General features: G+C 61.4%; 2 protein-coding genes across 7 annotated transcripts; one reads left to right on the top strand and one right to left on the bottom strand.

Annotated features, from left to right (window-relative positions):
* Positions 1-2,237: 2,237 nt before the first annotated feature.
* On the bottom strand, positions 2,238-12,994 carry TRAPPC6A (trafficking protein particle complex subunit 6A). Of its 6 annotated transcripts, none has more exons than XM_047077849.1 (6): positions 12,873-12,994; positions 4,667-4,734; positions 4,351-4,487; positions 3,643-3,771; positions 3,344-3,437; positions 2,238-2,556 (listed from the first exon to the last, which is right to left on the bottom strand). In XM_047077849.1, the coding sequence occupies exons 1-6, from the start codon at positions 12,954-12,956 to the stop codon at positions 2,553-2,555; spliced, it is 516 nt and encodes a 171-aa protein (XP_046933805.1). In that variant the 5' UTR covers positions 12,957-12,994; the 3' UTR covers positions 2,238-2,552. The 6 variants fall into 6 exon arrangements, with proteins under 6 accessions (XP_046933805.1, XP_046933804.1, XP_046933806.1 ...); XM_047077848.1 differs by having other exon boundaries at positions 4,351-4,468; XM_047077850.1 differs by having other exon boundaries at positions 3,643-3,726; positions 4,351-4,468.
* A 460-nt stretch (positions 12,995-13,454) lies between these two features.
* Positions 13,455-15,925, top strand: BLOC1S3 (biogenesis of lysosomal organelles complex 1 subunit 3). Its single transcript, XM_047079156.1, has 2 exons — positions 13,455-13,530; positions 14,017-15,925. Exon 2 carries the CDS (start codon positions 14,026-14,028, stop codon positions 14,620-14,622), a length of 597 nt encoding a protein of 198 aa, XP_046935112.1. The 5' UTR covers positions 13,455-13,530; positions 14,017-14,025; the 3' UTR covers positions 14,623-15,925.
* The last annotated feature ends 1,868 nt before the right edge of the window (positions 15,926-17,793 follow it).

Raw genomic sequence — 17,793 nt, 5'->3', positions numbered from 1 at the left:
CGTGGCCCCTGCCCGCCTGCCCCCCACCTGGGCCCCCCCCCGTACCTGACGGCAGCCTCCAGGCCCCAGCTCCCTGCCCCGCCGAGCTGCTGTGCCAGCCTCACCGCCCGTCAGCACGGGCCCCACTGGAGACAGGGCCCCGGGTGCCAGCCGCCCGACCGGTTTGCCCGCCCTGCCCCCGCCCCTTCCCCTGGAGTGCCCGCCCTGCCCCGGTGCTCTCTGCTCTCGAGGACTGGGGGCTGTCCTCCCGGGGGATCGGCAGACTCTGCCCGGGGAAGGAAGCCGGCCGGCCCAGGGGTTGAGAGTCGGGAACTGAGAGAAGGCCACAGTCCCGGGTTCAGATGCCAGTTCCTCCAGGGCCCCGCTCTGTGGTCTTGGGCAAGTGACTTCACCTCTCTGAGCCTCACCTTCCTCATTGCTGAGTGGGCCAGTGACAGCCAACCGCCCGTGGTTGTCAGGAGGAGTCCGCTGAGCACAGAACCTGGCACTCGGTAATGACGGCAGTGAGCACCTGTGGGCACCGGCTGACCCACTTACCAGGCCGCCCTGGATGCCGCCCGCACGTAGCGCCCTACCGGGAGCCGCGCGTGGCTTATGCGCTTTCCCTACAGTCAGCCCTTCTTCCTCACCACTTCCCCGGGGGGCAGCCGTGAGGCCATGACGGACGAGGAAACGGAGGCCCAGAGAGATGAAGTCCCTCGCCCCAGGTCACATGGAGGGAGGGTAGGGCTTTTGAAAGCCGTGGTTTGTGCTGCAGGCTCTGGGGCCCCCCTCCTGTCCGCTGGGTGGGTGGGAGGCTCCCTGCGGCTGCCTGACAAGGAGTCACGACAGGGTGATGGGGGGGGCGGGGGAGACAACCACCGAACGGTGCCCGGGACAAGGGGGTTCAGGACGAGACAGAAGGGAACCCAGATGGTCCAGCAGGCTGCCCCTCTAGGGGTTCCGCCTGGGCGACCAGAGCCACGCGTCCTTTTGTCTGCTGGGGGCCAGTCCTCTCTCCTCCTCAGGTCTTCAAGCCGCTTTTCCTCGGAAGGCTTCCTCCCTGTCCTTCACCAGTTGGGGACTCTGCCCACTGCCGCCCCCAGAGGCCAGGCCGACGGGGGCGGGGTGGGGGGGAAGGGGAGTATGTCTCAGTTGGGGGGGAGTCTGCAGGGGGGGACCCTCCAGGATGGGCCCAGGAGCTTCTTGAGGGCAGGACAGGGCCAATCCCCTGACGGCCTTGCCCAGCCTGAATAACCAATTCATTCGGGAAGCATCTGCCAGGCTCCATACTGGGCAGAGCCAGTGCCCCACAGAGGGATCCAGAGGGACCCGGGCAAAAGTGTGCTGAACAGGAGTAAGCGGCACGGGGCCAGAAGAAGCGTCCAGGGGCCCTCTGGGGGCTGGGGGCACAGCGAGGAACCACTCAGAGGCCAAGTGGCTGGCTCCCGGGTGCCCAAGAGGGAGGAGAGTGGGGAGTGGGCCAGAGGCGGGGCAGCCTAGGCAGGGAACAGCATGTGGGGAGTCCAGAGGCAGGCCAGGGAACAAAGAGCTTAGCCTTCTAGGCTGGGGGGCGGGGGGGGAGGCAGGGCAGGGGCCAGATGGGGTGTCTTCGCAGGATCCTCCAGAGGTGGAGGAGCCCCCAGCCACCGGTGGTTGTTTCAAGCGAGAAGACCCTTTCTCCTCCCACTTGAGTCTCACCCCAGCCTCAGTTTACAGCTCTGAAGCAGGCAGCGGGGCCCGGGCAGAGTCCCGGTGTGCGATACCCTTGGGTGCTATGAGCGTAAAGGGGGGAGGCAGTGGGGGATGGGCACCGCTGCCCCGGGGGCAGGTCGGCCAGGCTGCTGTTCTGGGTGGGACTCCCATCCGCCAGGCACCTCAAGAGTGTGCGCGGGGGGTGGGAAATGAGGGCGTCTGGCCCGTCTCCTCTGGTCCGTCCTCGTCCTCGGTGCAGGTAGCCCCAGGCCCACCCCCGCCCACACTCCGGGTGGCCTCAGCCCCGCTCTCCGGGGAGAGGTCCGTTCTGTGCGCCCCATTGGGCAGAGGACGGCCCCAGACTTGTTGACTCTGGCAGGGCGGCCAGCGCCCGGGGGGCAGGAGGCTGTGGGCTGGGGGTGGAAGGGGCCTGCAAGGGGCGGGGGGGGGGCCACACAGGGTGCTGTGCTTCCCACCTCTGCAGGACGAGGGACAAAGTCACAGATGCCTCCTCCCCGTCCGCACTCAGAGTGACCCCCTCCACCTTCCACTTGAAACCCAGCTCCACACGCAAAACCTTTATTGGGCACCTGCCGCGCAGAAGGAGGAGTCCCGTGCAGGGAACCCTTCACACCAGCCCCAGCCTGGGATGCCCTTACCTCCCTGGGACACCCACCTGAGCACACGGGACTCCCTGAAGCGGCTGGACCCCCGCCCCCCACCTGTTCATCACCCATACAGTCTGGGGTGCCCAACACCAGCCCTCTGGCCACCCCCAAAGGCAGTGGTCCGAGGCCCCCCCGGGCCGGGGCGGCGGTGAGGCTCAGCTGGGGCGCGGGCCCGGGGCTTCTCAGGTTTTCTGAATCACCACCTGGAACTTACCTGGAAGAGAAGGGCTGGCGTTAGCTGGAGGCTGGGACCTCAGGGGCGAGCCAGAAAGCACCCAAACAGCTCAGAGATGTTCATCCCTGTCCAGCACCAGCAGACTGCGTGGCCTTGGGCTGGGCTGACGGGTGGTCAGAGGGGGTGCTGCTCCCCGCCCACCTGGCCCGCGTCCCAGAGCTGTGTGGGTGACTAGCGGCACGAAGGTCAAGCATGCAGGCTGCTGAGGAGGGCCGGGCACCGGCTTCTGTGGCATGTGTAGCTCAGGTCCTGCCCACGTGGCCTCGGGGCCCCTCCACAAGGAGGCCTCGGGGACCCACAGAGGGAAGGACACCTGGGGGGTGGGGCAGCAGAGGGTGGGCTGGCCCCAGGTAAGGATGAAGCTTCAGCCTGTCTGATGGGAGGGCCGTGGGGGGTCAGGACACCCCGCCAGACAGGCTGCAGCCCGTAGGCCCCGGCTGCCCTTTGGGGACCCCATCAGAGCATTAACCAGGCTGACTTCTATCACGTCCAACCGGAACAACGTTCAAAACCACCAGACCAGCTCATCACCGATGTCCCCTGCTCTGGCCTGGCACGCACCCCAGGGAAGCAGGCTGGGGGTGTGTGGCCAGGGGGCCAGGGCACATGACTTAAGCTCTCTGGGCCTCAAATTCCCCATCTGTAAGTGGGGCTTGGCAGCCCCGGCCCCGCCTCCCCGACCCTCAGCGGGGGCAGGGGTGGGAGGGCTCGGAGCCCCCACCGCACTTCAGGGTTGGTAAGATTCCCCCACCCCCCCCCGACTCACAGGTGGGCAGGGATGCCACGGAGGCGGTGACCAGGCTCTTGATGCCCAGGGTGCTGAGGGTGCCTCGCAGGAGGCCGCAGGTGAAGGCCAGGAACTGGGGACAGGGGACACAAGTCACCCAGGGAAGAGGGGAGGCCAATACCCAGGACCGGGGCCATACGGGGCATTGGGCTCCACAGTGGGGGTCACCTCCTTCCCTGGGTCCCGGGCCACGGGACAGTCGCTCGGCTTGAGGACAGGCCTGCTTTGGGGCAGGGGTGTGTAAATGGGGGGTTGTGGAGTCCAGGCACCCTCCCTACCTTGGGTGCTTCCTCCAGATACTGCGGGCCGGAGGCCATCCGGATGAGGAGGGGGAAGCTGTTGTCCTGCAGCACGTAGGTCCCCTGGGGGCAGAGAGGAGCCCAGTGGGGGCTGGGGAGGACCTGTGCCTTTGTAGCAGGGGAGGGATAAGCCAGGACCCGGCGCCCCCTGCTCCGTTGGGCTGAGGTCTGGAGGGACCCCTCCCTCAAAACCCCTGTTTTTGGGCCCCATCCTTTGGAGCTATGCAGAAGGGCCCGGGAGCTGCCCAGCCTGGGCCAGGTATCCGCCCATGGGGCATGTGGGTCCTGCCCCTCTAGCTGCAGGACTTCCGGGGTGGTCCTTCCTCCCAGGGCTGTGGTGAGATGCTGCGGACCCGGCCCTCGAAGCGGAGGCCAGGGCCCGGCACAGCGTGGGCGCCTAATAGGAGGTCGGGCCAGCTGGAGACAAGCGGCGACTCGCCGGGGCGAGGTGCTGTCAACCACGAGCGCCTGCTGCCCGCTGCGAGGCCCCATCTTGGGAGGCCTGTGGAAACTCTGGCGATAGCCAGGACGCCCCACAGTGGCCTCCTGGCTTCCCTCGGAGGGCTGGGCAGAGGCCCAGAGAGGGGAGGCCGGGCCTCTGGGGTGAGGGGGGGCCCTCTCCAGCCTCCTCTTGGTTTCAGCCTCCGCCCTGAGCCAGGAAGCCGGGCCCCGGGCCCAGGAACACACCTGGTGGTTGGTGCGGAGGCTGTCCATCTGCTTTTGGAACACGGCCACCCACAGGTCTTTGCATAGGAACTTGAGGACGTCCAGCTCCTCCCTGAAGGCCAGCGTCTCCTGGGGCAGCCTGGGGGCAGCGGCAGACACTGGGGCCGGGTGGGCCGGGATGGGGAGCCCGGGGTTAGGAAGAGGGGGGGACGCCAGGCTGGGTTCCTATATGGAGCAACACGACCCTCCCCGTCCAGGTGTGCCCAGGAAGGGACTTGACCTCGGGTCCTGCCTGCCTCTGGCCAGGAGGGGAAGGACAGGAAGTGCTGGCTCTCACCTCTCGCCCAGGGCCTGGCCCACACGGAAGCCCATGCCCTCCAGGACAGACAGGCTCATCTTCTGTCCCTAAAAGGCCAGGGAAGAGAGGCTCAGGGGAGCCCCAAGAGGGAGTGTCCTGGGGCAGCAGCCACAGAGGGGACCCTAAGACCAATGTGCCCATCTCTGCGAGCTCGAGGGTAAGGAGAGCCAGGAGGGAGGGCTGTGCCCCTGCCACGCGATGCCTCCACAGACGCCATCGGCTCTGAAGACCAGCTCCCTGTTGCTGCAGGAAAAATGGGGGGTCTTCCTCAGGCTCGGCTTCCGCCTGCTCGTCTGTCAGCTCTGTCCTGAGAACACCCATCGCTTATCGCATTTCCGGTGTGTGCCTTGCAATACCCCGTGGGCAGGTAGTGCTCTGATCACTCCGGGGGGCTCACGGTGACTTGCCCGGGGGCTCTCGTGGCAGCACGCCCGCAGCCACAGCAAGGGAGCCCCGGGCCGTGGGGCCCACCCTCGTGGCCTGGCCAGCAGGAAGCTGCGAACATCAACTCTGTTCATCGCGCCTTAAAACGTCAGCCAAGGGGGTGCCTGGGTGGCTCAGCCGGCTGAGCGTCTGACTCTTGGTTTCAGCTCAGGTCATGATCTCAGGTCGTGGGATCAAGCCCCGAATCAGGCTCTGTGCTGAGCCTGGAACCTGCTTAAGATTCTCTTTCTCTCTCTCTTTCTCCCTCTATCTGCCCCTCTACCCCACTCACACTGTCTCTAAAATCTAAAAAAAAAAAATCAGCTGAGACCCCTGGGAGAGACACGCAAGGTCTCAGGGATGGGAGAGATTCCCTTGGGTGCTCAGAGAAGGCAGTGGTGGCCACGTGGCACTCCAGAGCTCAGGCCAGTGTCCCTCGGCGGGAGGGGCAGAGGCGCAGGTGGGGGGCATCAGAAATACCAGGACAGCATAGAGTGAGGTGCGGTGCTCCCTGGAGAAAATCTGGCGGAGCAGGGTCAAGAGGGGGGTGCCCTGGGAGGGAAGCGGCAGTCACCAGGCCTGAGCCCCTCCCTTCCTCCGGCCACCACCCTCCCCCGGGAGTGACTTCCAGCCTCCTTTCTGGGCCTGATGGGCCATCACCGGAGCCTTTCCCATGGTGGATAGGATTTCCCTGCTGAGATCCGGCTCTGGGACCATGTCCTGGCCTCAGCAGGTTTCAACAGCCTTCTGGGACCCTGCTGTCCCTCCATCACCCTCTGCCCTGTGCCCTGACAGCTTCCCTTAGTCCAGCAGAGGGGCCACTCCGCCCATTCACTGTCATCTCCCCCAACTCCCAGGGGCCTCCTGTCCTGCCCTCCCGGCAGGTTAGGTCCTCGATCCCAGCGCTGACCAGTCTGTGGCGTGGGGACCCGGGCTGACCTTCAGCAGCCAACACTGGCCTTGGCATGTGGGAGGCCCTTGGGAAACAGAGGCCGAACAAGGTGAGCCGTCGGGGTTAGCGCACATGCTGTGTGCCGGGCGCTTTGTGCGAACCTCCTGTTGAATTTTCACCACCCCGTAAGGTAGGCTGTATTTCACACCTGGAAAGCGGGGCTTCGAGGGTTAGGTAACAGGCCCCTCAGCCATGGGGCCATCTTTCAAACCTGAGCGGGTCCGGCTCCCAAGCCCAGACGGCCAGGTGGGGGGTGGCCAGGACGACACACAGCTGTCCCGGCCTCAGTGAGGTGGCAAGGGCTGCGCTCACCCCCGCCCCCCGCCCCGAGCAGAGGTTGCCTGCGGTTCTGGGCAAGGCACCCCTCTTCTCTGCCAGGCCCCTGGCCCCTAGGCCCTCGCCCGCCATTCCACGCTCCTCCTGCAGGAAACGACCCTGGTGATGACACAGCTTCCTGGTGGCCGATGCCGGCCGGCTCTCCGCTCCTGCCATGGGGGCTCCTCTAGTTTCCTCGGGCACAGCAGGTGGGCGAGCGGGGAGGGGTCTGACTGCTAAGGCAGGCGCCTGCGCAGATGAGCTCAGGTGTGTGAGACAGGGAGGGGACGCGTGACCAGTGGCTGAGTGCAGGGTCCACGGCCACATCAGCCCGACACCTACCTGCCAGCTGGGGGGCTGGGTGGGGGCTAACTGCCCTGGGCCTCAGTTTCCTCACGGGCAAACAGAGGACCGTGTCAACAGTGCTACCTCCCAGCATCCTTAGGAGGATTACAGGAGTTAGTAAATGCAGGCTAAGAGTGGTCCCAGTCGGGCTTAGTGAATGTTACTGTCCTTGTCACTCAATCTGGGTGAGTCTGTCAACCTGGGTGACCAGTCCCTGGCGGGAGGAAAACCCCAGGAAGGGGCTGTGCTCCCTGTCCCCCCCCTTCCATAGGTGAGCGCCTTAAAGAGGCGGGCCAGGCTCCATGCTGAAGAGCACATGTGTCCCTGAGGACTTCCTAGCACGGGGCGGGGGGGACACTTCCCCATTCACTCCACCAACATTTCCTGGTGGCCTCGAGGAGCTGGCCACTGTGCCTGGTGTGACGACGGGGGCCCAGGCGATGGGCACCCCACATGCAGGGGAGCCGGGCAGGGCAGAGCCAGCTCCCCGGGGAGGGGCCCCAGGGTGCTTCTCAGAGGAGGGGGCCGGGAAGGGGAGGGTGTGCACAAAGGCAAGGAGGCGGGTAAAGGGATGGGGGGTGCAGCTCAGGCCACGAGGGCGGGGGACAGTGGCGAGGGGTGGGAGCGGGGAGGGTCCTGCGGACCAGGCTGGGGCGGGCACGGCGGGAGAGGACGCCACCGTCCCTGGGACGGAACACGCAGGAACTAATGGCGCGGTTACAGCCTCGATGCCCCAGGGAGAAGAGATGCGCTCCTTGAGGGCTGCACGGGGGCCAAGTCTGAAGGAAGAGGAGTTAAGCAGGGAAGGCAGTGGGGTGGCACCCAAGCCCAGGTCACAGCCAGGACAGCAGTCCCGAGGGGGGACAGCCAAAGAGTCAGCAGGGTCCTCAGCCAGGCCAGGGAGGCGGGGCGGGGGGGGGTGTGTGTGTGGCAGGGGTGAGGACCTGGAAAGGTCTGCATACGTTCAGGCTTCCCCCTCGGTGAACTTCAGACTGCCTGGATTCAAGTCCTGCTTAGTGACCTTGGGCAAGCTATCTAATGGTTCCAGGCCTCAGTTTCCCCGTGCGGGAGATGGGGCTGATGGCAGGCCCTACCTCACGACAGCGATGTGGCCGGCAGTCTCCCAACGGCTCAGCCCCAGCCCCAGCCGTCGTTACTGCGGGCACCACCGTAGTCAGCCCTCGCTAGGGGCCGATTATGCATCTGCTGAACTGGAAAGGCTGGGTGGTGGGTCCAGGAACAACAGAAAAGGGAGGGGAGACAGGCGGTGGGAGGGCAGGGCCGAGGATGAGCAGGTGGCAGAGAAGAGAGGGCGGAGGAGGAAGAGACAGAAGCCTCGCCTATCATACCTGCCTCCCTCGGTCCTCCCAAGAGCTCGTCAGGGATTAGGGGTTTATCATTCCTTTTTTTTTTTTTTTTTAACATTTATTTATCTTTGAGAGAGAGCAGGGAAGGGGCCGAGAGAGAGAGAGAGAGAGAGAGAGAGAGAGAGAGAGAGGGTGGGTGTGGGGGGGGCGGGACACAGGAGCCAAAGCGAGCTTTGCTTTTACAGCACAGAGCCCGACACGAGGCCCAAAGCCACGAACCGTGAGACCATGAGCCACCCAGACGCCCCTAGGGATTTGTCATTCTTGAGAAAGGCAAGGCGGGGACTCGTAGCCACCTGGCCCAGCCCAGAGCCAGGGCATTTCTGGGCTATTTGCACAACAACCCACTGACAGGAAATGACATAATGCAGGGGCAGAAGGGAACCCCTTCGAGAAGGCGCTCCCCCCAACAGCACGGGGAGCCGGGAGGAAGGGGCAACAGACAGAGGGGAAGCTCTTGGAAAGGGAAAGTGGGGCACTAAAATAAACATCTATTAACAAGGGAGCTGAAAAACAGACCAACGTGTAAGGTGGATGAAGCCTCCCGGATCGTCAAGGAAAGCACACGAGGTAGAGAAAAACGAGAGAAAAGTTGTAAGACACGTGGAAGGGACCCAGAACGTCCAACGTTCGTCCGAGAGCCGAGAAGACACGGTGGAACAATGTGGAAGAAGAATCAGAGACAACAGAGAAGAATGTGCTCGGCTGGAGGAAGGTCCAAGTGTCCAGACTGACGAGGGCCACGGAGCTCCAAGGAGGATGGTGGGAAAGCGAGCAAACCAGGCCACCCCACAACCCCCCCACATGCTGAGCACTTGACTCCCAGAGAACACCCTGGGCTGAAGGGAGGGAGTTGGTGGGGGCCCTGTGCTGGGCTCCCTCCAGTCTCTCCTGCTGTGCCCCTCAGTGATCTGTGAGTCTCACCACCACCGGGCCCACGGCCCTCTGTGCCGGCCCTGGCGGGGGGACCTGGGACGGAGCAGCCCCGGCTCCCACCTCCAGAAGGGTGCAGGGACAGGGAAAGTTCTCGCTTTCCCCAGGTGAATGGCCCCAGAAGGCCCAGAAGTGTTCGGAGGGAGCCAGGGAGTAAGAATGAGCAAGCGCAGAGAGCCGACACGCCCCCCCGCATCCACCCGGGCAGCCCCAAACACCCCCAGATCCCACCTTCTCCCCCTAATTCCTCCCACCCCGGGCTGAGCGCCTGCCTCTGCTCTGGGCCCCTGCAGCAGCCAGTTGGCTGCATGTCCATTCACGTTCATTCACATGGCTGAGGAGGCCCGTCTCAAAAGTAAATCCGAACGCCCCACACCTCAGCTTAAACCTTCTATGGCTCCCACCACTCTCAGGACAGAGCCCTAGCTCCCACCACGGGCTCCCTGGCCTCAAGTGCACTGCGCCCCCTCCGGGGCTCTGCCCCCAGGGCGCCGCTCTGCCAGGAACCCAGGCTCCTGCTGAGGGCAGGGGTCCATCTGGGAGCTGGTACACCCATCCCAGGTGCCCAGGCTGGCGTGGGCACTCACTGGGCCTTGGTGGAGGCAGGTCTGGCCCAGCAGGATCGCTCCTGGGCTGCCGCCAGGGCTCACAGAGGTAGGTGACCGAGGCTCCTTGGTGTGCAGAGGCATTAACTCCTTTGCCCCAGGCCCCCCTTATCTTCAAAGCTGCTGGGGTGGAGAAACCACAGGGACCTCTTCCTCCCCAAGTTTTTCCTGCTTTGATAACAAAGGCCCTTTGACCTCCTGGCTCCTCTGTAACCATCCAGAAAAACCCATTCAACAGTCCCAGGTAACCACCATACCAGGCAGGATGTGGGGAGCCCCAGAGCTCCTGGGCGTGCGTGCTGCGGGGACAGATGAACAAGCCACCATCCCTGTGCTCAAGGAACTCGGCGGCTGCTGGAAGGGACAGACCTGAAGCCACAGACAAGTTCTGGAGCCAGAAGCCTGAGTCCTGATTTCCCCTCTGATTATCGCTGCTGTGCACCCTGGGGAAATACCCCTCTGGCGCCTCAGTCCCTCCTCTGTAAAATGGGACGATAAGGTCGGCTTCACAAGGCTGTTCTGGGGACAAACTCCGACAAAATACTGTACTGGGGACACCAGAAGTACCCGACAGGAGGCCTGCATCTGGTTCAGACAGGACACGTGTTGGACCAGAGAGAAGGAACAGAAAGAGGAAGACGGAGGAAGGGCCGGGAGTGGAAGAGGAAGGGCTGAGAAAACAGCAGTTCTCTTGACGTTGCCCCCTGAAAGCGCGGCTCCCGGGCAGAGGGGAGGTGGGGGAACCGCCAGAGTCCTCACCCCTGGCTGCACCCAGGAATCACCCTGGAGCTGTGGGGCAGGACCCCGGCATGGGACTTCCTGGGGCAGCTGGGTCTCTGGCACGTTGATGTGCTTTGAAAGCCCGTGGTGAGCACCCCTGAGTAACCCCAATATTTCCCACACCTGCTCGACCACAGAAACCCATTAAAATCCTCCTGGCGAGCGTGAGGGAAGACACGCCGGGAAATGCGGGCCAGCGTTTACAGCACAGGCTTTGGAGGCGGGAGGCGTAGCTCTACATTCCTCCCTCTGCCACTTGAGAGCGAGCAGTCCGTCCATCAAAGCCTGTGTGTCTCGGTCCACAAAGCCTACAAAGTGGGGAGGATTGTGCTGACCTCTGTGGGTTGACAGGAGGATCAAATGAAACCAGGAGCGTGAAGCCCATGAGGGCACGTCTCATTTGCGGCAGGTGCTAGCTACCACGATTACGGAGCCGGATGCCCAGCCCAGCCCTCCACGGCACGGGGGCGGCGTCTGCTTCCACAGAGCCACGCCCAAGACCTACTGTGCGCACAGGCCCCACCGTGTGAACAACACAGACCCGGGCCTCGCCTTCACGGCACACAGTCTGGTGGGGGGAGGGGTGCGGACGTGAATCAAAGGATCTTACCGATCCCTAGTTCAGACACACACTTGAGCGGGACGGGGCGGCCACGGGCAAAGGGGAGGGGGCTGCAAGATCACAACGAGGACACCTGGCTTCGAGCCGGGGCTCAGGGAACGCTTCCCTGAGGAAGGGGCATTTGAGCCAAGGTGTGAAAGATTAATGGGTGTGAACGCAGCGAAGATGTGACAGGTGAAATGAGCAGCAAAGATGTGACAGGTGCAATGAGTGGAGAGAGGAGGGAGGAGGCCGGCCTAGGGCAGAGGTGGGGAGAGGTGGGACACCATATTCAGGGAGGAGAACGGGCAGGGCCTGGTTGAGGGAGGAAAGGCTGATGTCCGGGACACCTGGGGTCCCGGCTTCAAAGCTAGGATGGACGGGCGATGCTGCAAACCCCTCTCTCCAACACACAGGCCGATGCACAATCCCTCTCCCGTGCTCTCTGTCTCATAGCATGTCCTTAACGTACTGTACCTTATCCATGTACCTTATTTATCTGCGTTCCCCCCCACACACCCACCCCCCACAACATAAGCTCCAGCAGGGCCAAGAGTTTTTTTTTTTTAAAATTTTTTTTTTTTCAACGTTTATTTATTTTTGGGACAGAGAGAGACAGAGCATGAACCGGGGAGGGGCAGAGAGAGAGGGAGACACAGAATCAGAAACAGGCTCTGAGCCATCAGCCCAGAGCCTGACGCGGGGCTCGAACTCACGGAGTGCGAGATCGTGACCTGGCTGAAGTCGGACGCTTAACCGACTGCGCCACCCAGGCGCCCCGGGCCAAGAGTTTTTGTACAGTTCACTAATTCCCAGAGCCTCCCCCAGGGCCTGACACTTGTTAAGTTTTAGATGAAGCCCGGGGAACGTGAACCCAAAAGAAACTATGTTGCCACTGTAAGCAACACTTTCCCTGAGGCTCCTAAACCAGAAAACCTAAGCCAGAAAAAGCACCTTGCGGATCGACCAACATCATATACTAACAATAATGAAAAGAAGCAATCACAGCATTCATTTATCAAGCACCTAATCTCTCCCTCACCCTTTCTTCTTGGGAAGAGATTTTTAGAACAGGAGCTCCCACGTTCTGGGGGCTGATTAGGTGCCAGACATCGCAGGAAAGGCTTTAAAGTTTGAGTTCATTTGTTCTTCCTAGGAACCAACTGCCAAGATGCCAAGCACGCTCCTACCTCAGGGCTTTGCCTCTGTTGTTCCTTCTTCTGGAATGCTCCCCCGCCCCCCAACCACAGGGCTTGCTTCCTACACTCTGTTCCTCAGAAGGGCCTTCCTCCGCCATCAATCACTCCATCCCTATTCTTTTCAGGACTCTTCGGAAGTTTTCTTTTCTTTTTTTCTCCTACGGAAATTTTCTTTATCGCACTTCTCACTAGCCAGTGGCATATTTTTGTTTGACTCCTGTACTAAAATGTTAAGTTTCGCAAGGACAGGGAGACCGTGTCTGCAATACAGTAGGTGCCTAATAAGTGTCTGTTGGACGAGTAAAGGTCTCTGAGACTGAGGTACTGTTATAATGCCCATTTAACTAAGGAGGAAACTGAGGCACACAGGGACTGATTCCTAGTTAGGGGAGCGGACGGGATTCAACCCAGGCAGCAAGTCCTGACTCTGTGCTAGGCCTTGAGCTAAGCTTTGCCCGGAGCTTCGTCGCTCACTTTTGGCAGTAACCGCGAGGCCGGCCCTTCAAAAGTCCCCACTTTACAGACGAGGGAGCCAGCGCCCAGCGAGGCAGGGGCGGGGCCGGGGTTGCACCCCGGACGTTGAACCGCCCTCCGTGCTCCCCTGGACGTAGACCCCGCCTTGCCGTCGCGGCCCGCGCCTCCTTCCCCCGGGACCCGGCGCTCACCCCAGGGCCAGGGTCGGAGTGGTGCGCCCACAGCTCCGCCACCATCTCCATGTGCAGAAACTCGAACAGCGCCGCGTCCGCCATGCGCCGGCCTCGCGCCCAACGACCGTCCAGCGCTTCGTGCGTTCATTGGCCCAGCTGGATAAGCCCCGCCTCCGGCACCTAGGCGCGAGCCCGCCTACTCCCGCCTCCCTCGGTGCTGCGGCCTAAACCCCGCCTCCCGGGCTCACATGGTGCGCGCGTGAACCCGGGGCACTTAGAGGGAGGCCTATTCTCATTGGCCGCACGTGACAGCATCTCCGCCCTTCTCTTCGTCTCCTGTCGGTTTCCGGGTTTTCGAGCATCGCCATTGGCCGAATCACTCGTTGCAGGCGGCAAACCTCGTTTTAAAAAATTGTTATTTGTCCACTCGCCGCGCAGCACAACCCGGAAGCGCCAGCCCAGCCGACTTCCTATTGGTCGTACCTATCCTCACGTGGCTTTGTACCCGCCCGCCCCTGGTTTTGAGGGTTTGCTTCCTGGTTGGTAGGCGAGTGGCCCACGTGTTTGGCCGCCATGCCCGCTCTATCCGCTTCCCTATTGGTTGGGGCTCCCTCGGTGAAGGCGGGGCACTTGGGCTGCGTAGCGGATCTTCCAGGCTCGGAGCTTCGGTAATCAGGTATGGCCTTCGGTGTCGGCGCTCCCCCGCGCCCCCACTAGTGTACACTACCCCCCCCTTCAAAGTCCCCCTGGGTTGTCCTTCTTTCTGTGACCCTGGCGCTGGTCCCTGAGCCGCTCGGCAGCTCGTGTGCTTCCGGATCTGACACCGGCTTGGAGGACAGGTTGGAGGGTGTGGCCTCTAGGAGGCAAAATCGGAAAGAGCTAGGTTTACGACTCTGGAAGCTCGGGCCTCCGAGCCTTCATCCATCTGGTCCTCGGTTTCCCTGTCAGGACACAAAGATGGTGGGGTTCAGTAGCTCTCATTATCTCTGGCAGCAGGGTTGACGAGCCCGTTTACAGAAGAGGAAACTGAGGCCCAGGCAGGGGAAGCAGATCGCCAAAAATCGCTAAGCTAGTCAGTGAAAGGGGTGGGAATCCAGAACCTGCACTCTTAAACCACCGCCAGGGGCCTCTCATGCCGTCCCTTCGCCCCTCTTCTCCCTAGTTCGGCCCCATGGCGTCCCAGGGTCGTCGGCGGAGGCCGCCGCGGAGGCCCGAGACGGTGGTGCCGGGGGAGGCGGCCGAGACGGATTCGGAGCTCTCAGCGTCCTCGTCGGAGGAGGAGGAGCTGTACCTGGGCCCCTCGGGCCCGACGCGCGGCCGCCCTACGGGGCTGCGGGTGGCCGGGGAGGCCGCGGAGACCGACTCGGACTCGGAGCCGAAGGCCGCGCCGGGGGACCTGCCTCCGCTCGTGGTGCAGCGGGAAAGGGCCGGGGAGACCTGGGGGACCGAGGAGACGCCGGCGCCAGCCCCCGCGCGCACGCTGCTGCAGCTCCGGCTGGCCGAGAGCCAGGCGCGGCTGGACCACGACGTGGCGGCCGCGGTGAGCGGCGTGTACCGCCGCGCCGGCCGCGATGTGGCCGCCCTGGCCAGTAGACTTGCGGCCGCCCAGGCGGCAGGGTTGGCGGCCGCCCACAGCGTGCGCCTGGCGCGGGGGGACCTCTGCGCGCTGGCCGAGCGCCTGGACATCGTGGCCGGCTGCCGCCTGCTGCCCGACATCCGCGGCGTGCCGGGGACTGAGCCTGAGCAAGATCAGGGACCGCGAGCTTAGCCGTAACCCCGCCTGACTCTGCGCCCTGGGGGTGGTCCTTGAGGCCTCCGGGACCTGGCTCTGTATCCTGTGTAGTTCCCTTCCCATCTTGCTGTTTTGCCCCCAGGATAACGCTCTGTGTGTGTAGAGGGGGCGGGTAATATTGTGCAGCCCCGCCCCACCTCTAGCCTAGGTTCCTCCCCACCCCGTCTTGTCCCCGTCGCTGCTCCCTGGTTCCGAGCCCGTCGCTGAGGCTTGGCTCCAGCCCTTGGGTAACCAGTCGCTCCTTGATCTTTCTCCGTCCCGGAGTCTCACCTTGCTTCACCTTTTCTTGCGCTCTGCCTTTCTCGAGTTTGGTTTCTGCTCACAGGGCCTGGTCTTGCTTCTTCGCATAGGAGCCCCAGAATCTGGTGTAGGTTCCATGGCATCTTCCTTCACTCCCTTGTCTCTGCCTCTGGTCCTAGAACCACTTCTGGAATTTTGTCCCCACAGGCTGGGTCCTTTTTCTGCTCCTCAGGCTCGGCCCTGGTTCCACGTCCTAGTTCGTCCTCTGCCGTCTCCTCGCTTCCAGTCCTTGGGCTTGGTTCCACCCTCTGCGCCCCATCTTGTTTCCTGAATCCAGCTGTACCCTTAGGATTAGCTGCTGTTGCTTTTTCTTTTTTACTTTTTCAGAAGAGCTGCTTTTGCTTTTCCCATTTTATTTATACTACCTACCTGATCTTGAGCTCCATAGCCCCCCCAGCCCATGGCCCAAAATGAGGCCCCCCTTGCCCCAAGGGAGTCCTTCCAGTTTTCCAGGCCTAAGAGGGCATCTCCCCAGATCCTCCAGACCAAGTTGGTATGTCCTGCTTACTCTCCAAGCCAAGGTGGCCCTTTGTGTCCAAGCTCTAGCTGCAACATGGGTCTCCTCCTGACTCTCCAGGCTCACAGTGGCGCCCTTCAGGCACTTAGCGCCCAATACAGGCTTGCTTGGGGAACTTTGGGTGCCACCAATCTGCACATGAAGAGCACACACTGGGTGTTTGTTTACTGTGTTGGTCCCTGGAGGCCCCAGGGATTTGGATTTCTGGCTCGGCTCCGGGTCTGGGGCTCGCAGACCCTCTGCTCTCTCTTGTGCGCCCAGCTCTGGTCCCTCTGTCCCCGTCACACGTATCCCCCTCCCCTACTTTTTAATCCCAACCTGCAGCTGCGTCCCCCGGGATAGAGAAGTGAAAAAGAGTACTCTGTGCCTGTCCTGTTAAAACTCAAAACATTGGGGCGCCTGGGTGGCTCAGTCAGTTGAGCGTCCGACTTCAGCTCAGGTTGTGATCTCGCGGTCTGTGAGTTCGAGCCCTGCATCGGGCTCTGTGCTGACAGCTCGGAGCCTGGAGCCTGCTTCAGATTCTGTGCCTCCCTCTCTCTCTGCCCCTCCCCTGCTCATGCTCTGTCTCAAATAAAACACTAAAAAAACAACTCAAAACATTTACTGATGTGGAGAATTTGTCCTGGCTCCCCCTCTAAGCTGGGCTGGGTTCATTGGTGATTTCTCTTGAGAATGAGGGTTCTGAGAGAGCTTTCACTTCTGGCCTATTGAGGGGGAAGCTGTCGCCAGGAAATCCGGATGCCTTGTATTTTTCCCCGGGCTGCATTTATTCATATTTTGTTAATTCAGCACACTGTTACTGAGCACCTGTCCTGTGCCTGTCCTGTGCGGGACACCAGGGGCACAAGAGCTGGTCCAAGCCCTCACAGAGCTCAGTCCACTGGGGGAGGGCGACATTAATAAAATACTCTCCTAAATAAATGGATAGATTCAATAATTGCAATTTATACTTTAGCGGTAAGTTTTCTGTCACTGTGATTAGTGCCGGAGTTTTGTGAGGACATAACCGAGATCCCTCTGACCTTGTCTGGGCAGATGGGGGGAGGTCACATGGCTTCCCCAGGAAGTGATGCGGGAGGTTGAGCTGAGCCCTGAAGGTATAAGCAAGTGAGACTGGAGGAAGTGGAGTAGAATGGCTGGCGCGGGGGAGGGGGGCTTGGGAAGCATGTGCAAAGGCCCTGAGTTCGAAGGGAGCATAAACTATTTAACAGAAGAAGGTGAAAAAATTTTAAGTTTATCTTTTTTTTTTTTAATGTTTATTATTGAGAGACAGAGAGAGAGAGAGACAGAGCATGAGCATGGGAGGGGCAGAGACAGGAGAAGATGCAGAATCCAAAGCAGGCTCCAGGCTCTGAGCTGTCAGCACAGAGCCCAACGCGGGGTTCGAACTCACAAACTGCGAGATAATGACCTGAGCTGAAGTCAGACACTCAACCGACTGAGCCCCTTTTTAAGTTTATATTGAGAGAGGGGCACCTGGGTGGCTCAGTCAGTTAAGCGCCTGACTCTTGATTTCGGGTCAGGTCATGATCTCGGGGTTCATGAGTTCGAGCCCTGAGTTGGGCTCTGTGCTGATGGCGAGGAGCCTGCTTGGGATTCTCTCTCTCTCTCTCTCTCTCTCTATCTCTCTCACTCTCTCTCTCTCTCTCTATCTCTCTCTTTCTCTCTCTCTCCCTCCCTCCTCCTCCCTCCTTCCTCTCTCAAAATAAAGAATGAATGAATGAATGATCCGCTGCTGTCCAGGGGCCAGAAACTACATTCAGTGGGGGCCCAGCATGCACTCAGGTCCAGTGCATTGCATGGGAAGGCCCGAAGCTGATGGGTTTGATTACAGAGCCCTGGGAAGTAGGAGGAGTTGTTGGGCAGCAAGGACCCGTGTTCCCTTCCCTCCGGAGCCTCTGCCAAATTATCTTCCTCTCCATCAGCATTTATGGAAGTAACCTGTGTCCCCTGGGCCTAGACATCAGGCCAGAGTGCTTTCTGGAACCTTTGCAGGAACAGGAAAGTTAATTCTGGCAGCTGGGTGTTTGAGGGGTTTTCTGGGTAAGTCAGAGGCGTTTTAGGGATTAAATGAATTTGCTGAGGAGGTGAGGCCAGATTTGGGGGAGGGAGAGGAGAATTTCAGCGAAGTGTGTCCAGGGAGATGCCAGTAGGGTGAAACCCGCAAACTTGCCAGGCTGTGAGGCCAGCTTGAGCATTGGGCTTGTAGGACCTGTGCCTTTGTCCTCCCCTGGGATTTTCCGTATGATAGCACAGGAGACAGAGGCCGAAAACCATCTCCGGAAGGGAAAGGATCAGGAGAAATCAATCGCACTCAGACAGTAATCACA

Source organism: Lynx rufus, unplaced genomic scaffold (genome assembly GCF_022079265.1).
Source record: "Lynx rufus isolate CCGP_SWC_20201006 ecotype Redwood Valley unplaced genomic scaffold, mLynRuf1.p SCAF_16, whole genome shotgun sequence".
In the NCBI taxonomy this organism is placed as follows: Eukaryota; Metazoa; Chordata; class Mammalia; order Carnivora; family Felidae; genus Lynx; species Lynx rufus.
The sequence above is the reverse complement of the archived record's forward strand: the minus strand, read 5'-3'. Positions and strand labels throughout refer to the sequence as shown.

Coding starts and splice junctions, on each gene's coding strand:
- TRAPPC6A (XM_047077846.1), bottom strand. CDS start 5,008: ATGGGTGTTCTCAGGACAGAGCTGACAGACGAGCAGGCGGAAGCCGAG. Junction 3,772..4,350: donor GCCTCCGCACCAACCACCAG/GTGTGTTCCTGG, acceptor CCTGCTACAAAG/GCACAGGTCCTCCCCAGCCC. Junction 3,438..3,642: donor ATCTGGAGGAAGCACCCAAG/GTAGGGAGGGTG, acceptor CCCTGTCCCCAG/TTCCTGGCCTTCACCTGCGG.
- BLOC1S3 (XM_047079156.1), top strand. CDS start 14,026: ATGGCGTCCCAGGGTCGTCGGCGGAGGCCGCCGCGGAGGCCCGAGACG.